We start from the raw sequence: 13926 nt of genomic DNA, 5'->3' as shown, positions 1-13926 counted from the left end.
TAATTTTGGTTTTATATATATAAAAAGAATTTATTCCTGTGGGGACTGTGATGTCAAATAACCTGTGGATCATACAATGAAACCATTATATAGTCTGTTTAAGTGTGATTAGTGATTCTAAGTACTTTACTGTGATAACTACAGTGATATATAACTTTTGATGTTCCGTCGTTTAAAAAATCAACATGGAGCCAAAGATTATACAAAAATACGCATGTGGGATTCAGAAACAGAAATTAAAGTAAGTGTGAAAGCAATGTTCTTATAAATGTGCCTCTCTATCAACATAACTTACTTATTATAGAAATTGGATTCGGTGAAAATTATCGATCGACCATGCGTAATATGTACAGATTGAATTATATACATTCTATAAACTTTGAGAGCATTGTAGTTTAGTTATTTATTTACTATAACGACTCAAGAGATATGAGGATGTGAGTTTGAATCTGGTAAACACCAAAAACTTCTATATTCTGATTAACTGTTTGCTAATGAAAAACTACGAGGATAAACTAAATTCTCTAACATCAACGTACCAAAAGACGACTCTTTGACTACTATATTTTTTAATTAGGTCGTAATAATATACTAGACAATTCATAGAAATATTATACTTAAATATATACATTTTTCTTTCTAAATACATAGAAAACAGTCAGACCAATACAAACAATCATCCACATGAATGCAAATGCATGTATCGTGCGAGGAATCGAGCCTATAACCATCGGAAGTAAAGCGGTGTACTAAACCGCTAGACCACCGCGGTCAATAACTGTAACTTCAAAGTAAAATCTGTATCAACTATATTTTGCTTTCTTATAATTAACTTTTAAGGTGCAATCTGTAATATTTCCTTGAAATTGCACCAAAAATTAAAATCAAAACCCTTATTCTTATTAATTATTAATAGTCAAAGCCGTAACCATATTAAAAAAGTCAATTAAGCTGTCAGTACAAGACAGTATATCTGTCAGTTATTGTTACTTGTCATGCAGTCATCACTACAAGTTAATCAGTCCTTCAGTCAGTTCAATCAGTCAGTGATATCCAATTCTTTGGTGTTTCGTGTTGTCTCTTTGGTGAAATAAAATGTCTTTTGAGGCTTAAACCCAAACTCTTCGTTTGAACAATGAAAAGTAGTCCCACGCGCAAATATGAGAATTTCTCCAGCGACCATCAAGCTAAAGATACGGATAAATATTCCTTAGACAGCCAAGACACGGCGAGTGTGGTGAGTTGTCTAGACTATTGATTTTGTTTGTGTACCATTAAGATGTTATTGATTTACTCGTATAAATTAGTCATAGCAGCTGTTAACTTTTGAATGTTAAGGTCTAGGAGGGAGTTTGAAGACTACAATTGTAGTATCGACGTTATGCATCTAGAATAATTAAGTATTTGCTGTATATGCCGAGTAATGCCGACCCAGATCTGTATCAGTCAAGTTTTTATTGAAACATCACAAGTATAGTCCTATAGTCGGCACGGTGTTTTTAATTACCAATCTGATTAGTCGCCGGCTTACCGTCCTCTCACATTTTTACGCGTGCACTTAGCGTATTCACTTCACTTTCTCCCAATAACGAGATGTACTTTTACTTACGCCTATTTTCTAATTATGTTGACTTATTTCGTATTCTACATAGGAACTTTCGCTAAAACTATTATTCAAACAAATTAAAATTTCTATCTTTATTTTTGTTTTTATTGAATTAACTGACACAAATTAACATTTGTTTTAAGAAAAAAATAATTGGTGAATGTAACTTACTCATCAATATGATAATGTACTTGAACTTATTCTATGAAACTTACAAGTAAGTTTTTGCCTATAAAGAGTAATGAATCATATAAATTGAGCATTGAATTGCTTGAAATTAAGTTAATCTGAATAATGATCACATTCTATACAAATGAAACATTTCCTTTGAAATTACACACTGTACTGAGAAAAACAATAGCAACCAAACTCAGCCTCGAGTACTTGTAACACATAGTGTACAAGTATTTTTTTTCAGTTCTATTTTTTTACATTTCTGGGAAAGGCAAAAGGACTCATACCCATACAGCCATTGTCTTTGGTACAGAAGGCATAAAACCTGTTTCTTAATTTAAATATTCCAAATATTTTATTTATTTATATTAAATATGTTGATTAAACATTGGACCTTCACACTAGGCGAACCTGTGTTGTGGGAGTCCACCAGTCCAGTAGAATTACCCAATGTATCATAGATCAGCAAATTTAGATTTGAGTAGATTTGACACATCAAAAGAGCCTAAAATTAAGCCAAATGAATGAGTATATAGTGTAGAGATAATATGTTTTAGTTTAATTTAAAAACATTCCAACTCAATTATACATTACACAAAAAGAGAAATTTTATATTACAAGTTTTTTTGTACAATGTTTAGCATTAATTTGTTTTATGAGTTAATATATAATTATTACAGAGACGTGAAAATACCATCTTGGTATTTTTATGTACTGCCACAATATAAAATTATTACATATAGAATATGTAATACTATACAATACTCTATACAATGCGAATGCTAGTTCATTTGGAAGCCTTTAATCAATAACCCAGCAAAAAGACTAAAAAGAACAAATTTCCTGGAGCTGGATGAAAGATTTCTAGCTAGCTGAAATATGGATATTGTGTCAAAGGATAGAGATCCTCCCACTCCTACTACCAACAAATCACCTGCTAGTACCCATAGTACCCAAAACTATTTGCAGATAGCCAACTTCCAAAAAAAACATAGTATGTGTACACAAGTCTGTGTACGCAAAAAGTAACACCTAACAATTGCACAAAGATTCTACAAAAAACATCAAACATAATAATTAGAATTATTTGTTTAAATATAAATATGTGAGTTAACAAATTAACATTAGGTATGTTTTCCTCTAAGTAAATATATTTAGAGGAAATCTATACAATAAAATTGGAGTGTCTATTTGTAATATTGAAATAACCGTTTTTTTAGTACATGCATATGAATATAAAGATGGTAAATAACATTTAAAAAGAACATTTCCTACGATTTTTGTCTGTCTGACTGTTTATTCCAGCTAATCTCTGAAATGGCTGTACCGATTTTGACGGGACTTTTTTCGGCAGGTAGCTGATGTAGGAGTAACATAGGCTACTTTTATTTTAGATGGTAGCTGATGTAGAAGTAACATAGGCTACTTTTATTTTAGATAAATACATTTAAATTCCACGCGGACGAAATCGCGTGTACAGCTAGTTCTCAATAAGATGTTTAACAGTTTGCAAACTTGTACAGATGTATAGTAAATTTACCATGCTACAGATATAAAAATGCCATGTGTGAAACTGACTGTTTTATTTCTCACATAGCAATATTTTGTTTTCCAAACGAATATATTGTATAATAATGTATTTTAACACTGTTTAGACTTTAGACGGATTTGAATATTTATATATATTATAGAACTAGCTGTTACCAGCGACTCCGCGTGTATATTTAATTTTTTTTATTAAAATAAATAAAATTTCTAAAACAAAAGTAACCTAATTTACGGTTTAGAACATTAGCTATCTGCATGTGAAAGTCCCGTCAAAATCGGCTCAATTGTTTCAGAGATTGGCAAGAACATACTGACAGTCAAAAACTTGAAACTTAGATAAAGCAACACGCTTTTGCAATATTAATTAGAAATATTGGATCGATTTTCTTACTTCGGTTTTGATCGTGCGAAATCATTGAAACGGATAATTAAAATCATCATATGGTCACCACTAACATGCAACTGTTACGTGTGTAACAGAATTAATGCAATAATTGAAAGTGTTTTGTTAATAATCAGTGAGACGTCGATATCTTTTTTTATAGCTTAGGGGACAAACGAGCTTGCGGCTCACCTGATGGTCAGCGGCAGTAAACCAGGGGAATAGCAAGTGCGTTGTATGCCTTTTAAAAAGGAATAAGCTCTTTTCTTGAAGGCTTCAATATCGTATCGGTTCGGAAATACCATTGCTGGAAGGTGATTCCACTATGTGGTTGTGCGTGACAGAAAGTTTCTGGAAAAAAGTACGGTGGAGGACCGTCATTCATCCATATTATTAGGATGATATTTTAGTTTCTGGCGGGTGGTACAATAGTTTTAGCGTACATAAAATTAGAAGCATTGTCGTGAGTCGTTTAAAAATAGACTTAAAAAATTTACGTGCATTTAACAAGTAATACGTGACTGTAGAAGCAATATTGTTTTTATTATTTTGATATGTATATATGCATTTTTTTTCATGCATTTATGCGAAAAATTACAATAAATGAACATTACTCACGTAGAGATAGTTCTCGTTTTCACCCGCATTTCTAGTTTATGTGTTATTTTGATGTATAAGCTATATTACTGTAAATTTTAATCAAAATCCGTTCAGTAGTTTTTGCGTGAAAGAGTAAAAAACATCCATCCATCGATCCATCCATACTCACAAACTTTCGCGTTTGTAATATTAGTGAGATCGATGATAATATAATTATGCACCCACCCGCCTGCACTAACGGTATACGCTGGCGGGGCACCAGTGGAGGAAGATAAGATGCGCTTGAGGTCAGGTCAGTTAGCACATCATGACAAATTCATGAGGAATTTATCACGCCGCGTGGAGATCAACCGGACAGGGTGCATTGCTAGCTATGGGATTATAAGTCTACATTACTAAAATACATGGAACATAGTAGACATGGAATACTCTACTCTTATGTCGTCCAAAATGGCTAATTCTCCAATATCCAACATAACACGCGTCCGATCATCTGATTCTAAAAGTAAGGACAGAAACAACAAATTGCAGTCAAATATCTAATAAAAAATTTACAACAGATTTTACGTTAGATATACGTACTTAAATTTATGGCACTTTGAAACAGTATCATAAAGTCTTAAGTGCCGTGAGAGTCATAGAATAATTAATGTTATGACGAAGTGCACTTGAAAGATATTCCTTTACGGCCGTAGAATATATTCGAAGTTTACTTACTTAGTACTATGACGTTAACTCTCACATATATCTTCTAGACTCTAATCCCAGACGGGGTAGGTAGAGGCATTGTTAATTGTCGACGTCGTGGAGAACACTGCATTGACTGATAAGAGGGGGCGGATTGTTACGAATGACGATAGTCGGCCTCATAACCATATCATGTCGGAGTCTACGCGGTCCCCCCTGGAAATCATCGTGGTCAATTTCTGGTAAATCCATGCTCATCCTATCATCTTTCACTGGTGCTCGACCAGCGTACCGTAAGTGCATGTAGGTGCACCATTCCATTATCATCCGTCTGCGCTAACGGTGTAGCTGGAGGACACCAGTGGAGGATGATAAGATGAACATGATGTGAGGCAATCGTAACAAATTTATCATGCTGATTTCCAGGGCGAACCGCGTGGAGGTCAACCTGACATGTCCACATTACTAACTGAACACTATCCTCTTCACCGCAGAGAATATAGGTTCTTTTATTAATATATTATAATGGAATGGTGCAGCCGCCTGCAGATAATACAGTGAGGTTTTGGGGCAAGCCCTCAACCTCGCTTTGCCCCGGCATCAATTCCGTGGGCAACAAATGATGCAGTGATGGCTGGCTCTTACGTCATACTCGTGAGTGCTGCTTGTAGGGACTGGTCTGCTCTAATCACTACAACTATTTAAATCCTATTGAGTACTTAATATCTGACTCTAATAAATTACTGCTAGTTGGTGGTTTATATTCGCACGTTTCTAAATAGAAACGTAAAGTTACAATGATTATTTAAAAGAGCAACACGCAAGTTTCTTGCTCGTTCTTCTTGTGATGACAGCTTTCCGAATGAGCGGTAGATTAAAAGAATGATAACAATGATTATTCAAAAGTGTTAAGTTCTATTTGAATAAATGATTTTGTATTCTATTCTTTGGGGTTTGTATTTAAGCTCTATGGGTAGGTAATTAGCTAGTTACTATTGATTTTTTGTCATTAAATAGAATAGTTAAATCATCAACCATTATTATCAAATACATATATCGTACTCACCAATAGCACACTCCGTTTGTAACACGTCAAACTCTCAGACGTGACGTGTTTCTTGTCAAATGTCAATGGTATCCTTGTGATAATATCTCTGTATATCGTATTGTTTAGTATGCCGGTAGGTATGTACCTATTGATTTTATTGATATGTGACAAGGGAGTTTTTATAAGCTTCTATCATCTACTATCCATATCTTATTCATAAAATCTGAAATATTTTAACCATCGTAGTATTTTATCTTTTTTCCACTGACTTCAAAAATGGAGATTCTAAATTTGATAATTTTTAATCGAATTAATTAGTGCTAGTTGGTAGTTTGTATTCGCAGTTACGACAATTATTTAAAAGAGGAACACGTAAGTTTTTTTTCGTTCTTATGCTTTTCGCTTTAGCTTTCGAATGAGCGATAGGTTAATAAATAAGTATGATTATTCAAAAGTACTTAAATTTAAGTTTATTTCAAGAATATTCTATTCTATTACTTTCTTATGTGTGTGTGTTGCCATTAGTACTTTGTTCTACGTGAACAGGTTTTGATAATTATTTAGTTATTGACTAATCATTACATAGTATAAAATAAAGTCGCTGTCGCTGTCTGTCCGTCCCTATGTATGCTTAAATCTTTAATCTGCGGTTTTTTAATATATAGGGTGATTCAAGAGGAAGGTTTATATGTGTAATAGTAGGCGAGTAGGTAGTATTATATAAGTCGGATTTTTCGTGCCCTGATATAACGAATGATTATATATCAAAAATAGCTTGAACAAAATGGGTTAATAAATGTTAGAACTGTACTGTATATTGTATGAGGAATATTTATCTGTTAAATCATATTAATTGAGCAAAGCAACTCACTAAACGATTACTTAAATGACAAACATGTATTGTAATAGTTGTTAATGCACGGGATTTTCATTAATTGTTAGACATAAGCATCTCTATAAGCATACATTTTAAATAAACTGGCTTAAATAAAAAAAATAGTCGAGTTTCTTGCCACTTTATCTCAATTAAATCTCTGTACTGAAATGGAAAAAAAATGTTAATACATATATAATACGTTTTATGTTAATAATCGCCTAAAATGTCCTACATGAATAAATAATTCTTGAATCTGATTTTCAATGTGTAACACTTGAAAGTTAGAAGGATCAATGCATAATAAGCGCGTTTGACTCTAAAAATAAAAATTCAGGATCTTATGATAGCACAGCAATGCTTTATGTGCACGAACCTTAAAAATGTTAGAACATTAAAAAAACGTTGCTATATGAAGAGCTGACGACCTGCTTATCAGTAAGACCTTCAAACTTAATGCAATTTACACGCTTATATGTAATGCTAAAAAGCATGTGCACAATTCATACAGAGTATATTCACCCTTCCGATCAATCCTCCGTAACATTCAAACGGGGATCGTAATTACGACGGCCTAAAGTGCCCTTAGACTAAAGACGTCAATCAGGAATTGGTCTTCAGCCGCTCTATAAGTCCTACGGGTTTAAAGAGCCTTCGCCACTCTCTCCCATAACTTTTAGCGAAGTAAAAGCCAGCTCTGGCCTACAAAATTACTTCGAAAAACAAAATATATTTCAAGTGACGTGTGCCTGCAACTTGGACGAGTTTCGAACTCGTAGACTAAAGTCGTATCGTCAACCAGGAAGTCGTCTTCAGGCTCTGTAGGTCCTTCAGGTTTAAACAGCCTTCTCCGCTCTCTCCCATAACGTCCGACAAAGTAAAAGTCGAAAAATTATACAAAATATATTTTAAGTGACGTGTGCCTGCTGATTGGCCGAGGTTCGAATCCCTACATGTGCCCTCAGAGTAAAGTCGTATCGCCAACTAGAAATTTGTCTTCAGCCGCTCTATAAGTCCTTCGGATTTGAAGAGCCTTCGCCACTTTCTCCCATAACGTTCGACAAAGTAAAACCCAGCTGTGCCCAACAACTTTACTTCGAAAAATTAAAGAAAATATATTTTGTTTTATGCGTTGTTAACGCGTGCCTGCCAATTGGATCCAGACACGCTTGTAGATTGGTTTTTTAATGTTTGATCAGCATCGACAATGAAAGACTGAGAACGTAACAGCTTGTCATATACCATAAAGTCAATAATGTGTAATTTAAAGTGAGTACATAGTTAATTCGCCGAACTACGATCATTTCTACGGCTGGCCTGCTGGTGTTCGCTCCGTTTACAAACCAAGTACGTTTAAATTGTCATTATTATAATTTGTTTCCCATTTATCAGTCTTTCAGACTATAAGCAGACTCGTTAATAATAATATAATCGTGATAAATTATCGGTATATTAATTAAACTGATATTATTAACGGGAAAGTATTGATTGTTTGTAAAGTATGAAGTATACATCGAGCACTAGACTGAGAAGTAGACTGGTTTTAAAAATCGTTTTACAGAGTATCATGGGCTCTATTTTATATAGTATCGTGATATAGGCATTTTAAAGTGTTTATTTACACCACAGTTGACAGTATTTTTGAAATGAAGTATAGTAGGCAGTGATATTTCACAGGCATACATTGAAATGTAAGTGTGCATTTAAATGTATTTCAGTATAAGTGTAGTTACTGGTCTGATTGCCGCGTAGATTTGAAATTAAATAAGATATAGAAATAGTAGTGATCTATAGATATATAGTGATACACAATGTATCACTATATATCTAGTTTAGTGTTTAATTTTAAGGTATAAATGATATGGTGTGATAATTCTTTATTTATGAGTATTGTCGAATTTGGGATGGCCTCGGTGGTCTCGCAGTTTAGCACACAGTTTTCAAATGGTCGCGAGTTCCATTCCTTGCACGTTATAAATATTTGTTTTCATGAGTATTATTGTTTGTATAGGTAACGTGTTGTTATATTATTAAAAAAATGTATTTAAGTATTTATATCAGCTGCTGTACCCATTACACAAGCTCTGCTTAGTTTGGGACTAGATGGCGCTGTGCATATATTATTCGTATATAATATTTTAATATAATTATTGCGGTATTGAAACGCTGAAACTTATTCAGCTATGTTAATCTAATAAGTTTCAAGGTTTTAATATATAGGCAAGTGATAAATTAAATAATTATAAGTAGGTAACTTACTAGTGAAAGTGTTTGTATATAGTAATTCTATACGACGATGTTTATTACCCACAATTATTTACACTAGTGTGTATGCATGCAAATGTATAATTATCTTCTGCCAATAAATAATAATGATTGTTATCTATACATACCTATGGGAAAATAGGGTTTCGCGTCTGTTTGTGCATTCGTGATGAACTCAAAAAGAACATATATTTGTACTTAATTTGTGACAATGTTAGGTTATATTGATTACTTTGGGGTAAGAAAAACTCTCAAAAACTAAATAGCAATACAGGTACCCATATATGGAATAGCATATATGGGTACAAATATATGACTGTTAATAATTACCGCAAAACATATTTTATATATAAGATTTGTGGAAATTATGCCCAAAAATCAAAGTGGTATTCCATATTTGGTCACTTTCCTCTACATCAATTTGTGATTATTATCTATACATACCAGTACCATATCATTACATGAAAATAAAAGAGTATCGCGTCTGTCTGTATGTTCGTGATAATATCAAAAAGTACGGAACTTTAAACCGTTGTGTCATAGAGTACTTTATTATCTAAATATATTTGTTATCTATGTCCTCTTAATATATAAAAAATTCGTGTCCCGTTGTTTGACAGCGATGGAATCCTAAACTACTAAACCGATTTAGCTGAATTTTTATATGTATATATACAGTAGGTCTGAGAATAGGTTGTTACCTATTTTTTATAAATGATAAGGGAAAAATTTCTCCTCCCCAAATAAATTTTCTTTATTTTATGACCCTTGTTTTTTATTTTTTGTTTAATAAAGAATACATAAACATAACAACACTCTTTACCCTTTTACCATTCTTCTTTTTTAATAGTGATAATAATCAAAATAACGTTTGCCGGGAAAATAAATATATTGGTTTTAGTACAGTTTATATCCATCAACAGAATGATTTCTGTGGAAATATGGTTTAGGTGTTAATTCGTTATGGTTTTTGTATAAATATGAATATAAGTTATATATTTGTATAAAATACAAACTTATATACTCCCGATTCGACTTAGAAATATAAGTCGAATCGAGAGGTCAATACATTATAATAAGTTACTTGTACGTATAATTAATTTTTAATTGGACAGTTAAAGTATGTAAACTAGGAATAATGTACCCCTGATAATATTAAAATATTGCATTATTATCTTCAAATAAATAACTCCAGTCTGTTGTGCAGAATTGCAACGTCAACAAACAAATAAAGTAACTATTTATAGCTCTATACGGTTCATTGTGCTATTGTAAAACACCATATTATAACACTTAATATATGTATACTAGCTGTCCCGGCAAACTTTGTTTTGCCATTTAAATTAATAACGCTATAAAAAAATAGGGGTTGATGACAGAAGGGGGAAAATTTAGGATTGTATGTATTTTTGTAAAGAGATCAAAAATTTTAATAAAAAATAAAAAAAAAATTTAGGGGTGGACTACCCCTAACATTTAGGGGGATGAAAAATAGATGTTGGCCGATTCTCAGACCTACTCAATACGCTCACAAAATTTTATGAGAATCGGTCCAGCCGTTTCGGAGGAGTATGGTAACGAAAACTGTGACACGAGAATTTTATATATAAGATGTAATTCTTCTATACGTGTGTTCATATGTTGGTAACATACCTGTAATGGCTGGATTAGATAACGGTTTATCAAATCCAGCCGCTTGTTGGGAAAGTATGATAGATTGTTAGTAATGTGGACTAATGATATTGCTAGCAATATCATGTCAGGTTGACCTCCACGCGGTTCCCAGTGGAAACCATTGTGGTAAATTCCCATTTGCCATGATGGGTTAACTCACCCGACTTCATGCTCTTTTTATCCTCCACTGGTGCACCGCCAGCGTAAACCGTGCAGCGGTGCAGCATTCCATTATAGCCCAAAAAAAATATACGTCGTTTCTGTAACACTGCACTAACAACAGCAAACTGGCACGGTAGCGCCGATACACTATCCACTTCGGCCAGTAGTCCTCCTTCATGAAGGTGGGCAGCATGTTTGTGGATACAAACGCCTTAAAAATCGCATCGTGTCTAGACTCCAACTGCGACACCCTCAATGTCAGGTTACTCCTAGTCCTTATGTAGTAAGTTTAGATTACTTAAAATGTACTCTTGATATATCAGTGTACGTGTAATGTGACGTGACATTAAACTAGTCATTCTGTAAATAATTTAAGAGATAGTGAGATTACGGAAACAGAAATCTGATAAAATGTGTCTTTTGAAGAGATTTGTAATGTCATCGCTCAGTAAATATGTTGGGGATAGCGAGTTTTAAATGTAGGTTCTTTATTTTATTATTTTTAGCGGAGGGCAAGTGGTTGTCTATAATGAGGGAGCCACAAATTACGAGTGTACTCTATCTGGTCGATATCCAAATAGTACTCTCTAAAAACCACCGTACTTAAATTCTATAGAATTTTCTTCGATTAGATAAGGGACTAGCTTTCGTTCTTATTCGTTTATGCTGCCCTGGTATCAATGGATGAGAATGATATGATCATATGCCACTGTATAGAAATAACTACGTTTATCTGTACTGAATATATCTTTAGTTATTTTTCACTACTGGTGTTTACCATCACAATGAGACACGACTATGGAGTCATGTCATACTTATATATCGGAATAACACATAGCCTATAAAATTCAAGCTTGTGGAACCTACTATGTTGATATATATTATTAATATTACAAATGAGAAAGTTTGAAAATATAAATGTTCGTTACTCTTTCACGCAAAAACTACTGAATGGATTTTGATGAAACTTTACAGTAGTAGGTATAGCTTATGTATCAGAATAACGAATGCTAAATATTTTATTGAAATTTAACGCGGGTGAAACAAGTAACAACATATAAATTTCATTGTAATTGCTCCAGCAAATTTTATGGCAAACATTAACAAACAAGAGTTTTTTTTTTGCCTCGTTACGACTTTACGATTTTATTATATGTAAAGAATGTAGAGAGATTATAAATGTTTATTGTTGTTTCAGCATTCAAGTCCGGAAGAGGGTGGAGGGAGTCGACGTGGGGTGACCGGCGTGAGCGCAGGCGCCGGCGACATGTGGATCAGCGCCGTCGAGAGCTCCATCCTCTCCTGGGAGGAGGTAGGCACTTATTATAATAATAATCATTATTATATAATGGTTGCACGGTGGTCCAAATTTAATCATAATTAATTTAACATTCAGTAAGGCTATAGAATAGAATAGAAAATAATTTATTCAAATAAACTTAATTTAAGCACTTTTGAATAGTCAACATTTTTTTAAATCTACCGGTTATTCGGAATGCTGTCTCATCAGAAGAAGAATAAGCAAGAAACTGGTGTGTTGCTCATTTAAACAATCCTTGCAAGTTCATATTTTACAAGTCGAAACGTGTGAATACAAACTACCAACCAGCACTAATTTATTTAGGCTCAAATATAAAAAAACAATAAGATTAAATCAAGAGCAGACCAGTCCCTACAAGCAGCACTCGTTTACGAGTATGGCGGATGAGCCAGCCATCACTGCGCTCGACCATATATTAGGGAGCCCAATGACCCGGCCCACCACGCCGCCACATGTCTGGACATTTTAGTGAGCATGACTGCTCATTCTACACGACCACGTCACTATAATATTATATATATAGACTATATAGACAAATAATATTAATCTATTCTCAATTTGACCACAGGCTTTAAAAATAATCAAAAGAGTATATGTGCCTGTATAACGCCACAACACATCCATAAACGAAATATCTCCTTTGGAAAGTTTACACTCTTTCCTGAGGAGGTAAAAACCATCGCTTCGTGTACGTCAAATATAATAATAAAATAAAATAGTGGGATGTTTTTTTTATTAATTTAATGTATTTTTTGTCTAATTTTAAATATTAACATTATGCACTCCTTCTCTATATAAATGATATATAAGTGTGCGAAATTTCATACTCCATCCTCGCAATTTTCCTAAAACGGTATAAAATTTTAACTTCACGTATTAATATGTACCTGGACATATACAGGGCCCCCTACTCCCAAATAAAGCAGATCTTGTGTTATGGGTACTAGTTAACTGATATAAATACATAGACGATTTTTTTTATAAATGCATATATACATTGAAACGAACCAGACTGAGACAAACTTCCATATTCCATACTTAAGAATACAAATGTTTGCACCGTGTGATGAATCGAACCCGCGACCATCGGAAGTAAAGATATGCACTAAACCGCAAGATGCCGTCGAAAATGACTATTCAGAAGTGTTTACATTAAATTAATTTAAATAAGTATTGTTTCTATTCCTATTTTATGATATCCTTGGTGCTCATGTTGTATATGTATATAGGCTTGTTTGCTATTCATATTATAATGTACATATATACGACTAATTATACAGCATAGTGTATACGACTTGTAATTTTTTTTATCACTAGCGTTCATTACGCTCATTAAGATTCAGCAGGTCAGTGTACCCAATGATATGTGTTTTAGTAAGTTCAATGACAAGTTAAGTCGCCGTTTTGCAAAGTCTAGAATAGTCTAGACTATATATCGTATCGATTTCTGTAGACTGTCGGTTTATTGTAACTATGAGTATCTTAGTTTTCTTTATTATATGTCTATCTTTTTTGTAACGCATGGTAAAGCCGAGAGAGATAGGGCTTTAAATGTTATTTTTATGAGGAAAGGTAAGGTATAGGT

The 13926-nt window shown here is 33.4% G+C and overlaps 1 protein-coding gene across 1 annotated transcript in view; it reads left to right on the top strand.

Annotated features, from left to right (window-relative positions):
* The first annotated feature begins 1060 nt into the window (after positions 1 to 1060).
* Positions 1061 to 13926, top strand: part of LOC131851482 (calcium-transporting ATPase type 2C member 1) — a 48362-nt gene continuing 35496 nt past the window's right edge. Inside the window, exons 1-2 of the mRNA XM_059201987.1 lie at positions 1061 to 1237; positions 12219 to 12332. Coding sequence (XP_059057970.1) covers positions 1136 to 1237; positions 12219 to 12332 — 216 coding nt within the window. The 5' untranslated portion in view covers positions 1061 to 1135. The remainder of the gene's footprint in view (positions 1238 to 12218; positions 12333 to 13926) is intronic.

The sequence above is a fragment of the Achroia grisella genome, unplaced genomic scaffold (genome assembly GCF_030625045.1).
Source record: "Achroia grisella isolate CSIRO2021 unplaced genomic scaffold, CSIRO_AGI_Agris_v1 utg784, whole genome shotgun sequence".
NCBI lineage: Eukaryota > Metazoa > Arthropoda > Insecta > Lepidoptera > Pyralidae > Achroia > Achroia grisella.
The sequence above is the reverse complement of the archived record's forward strand: the minus strand, read 5'-3'. Positions and strand labels throughout refer to the sequence as shown.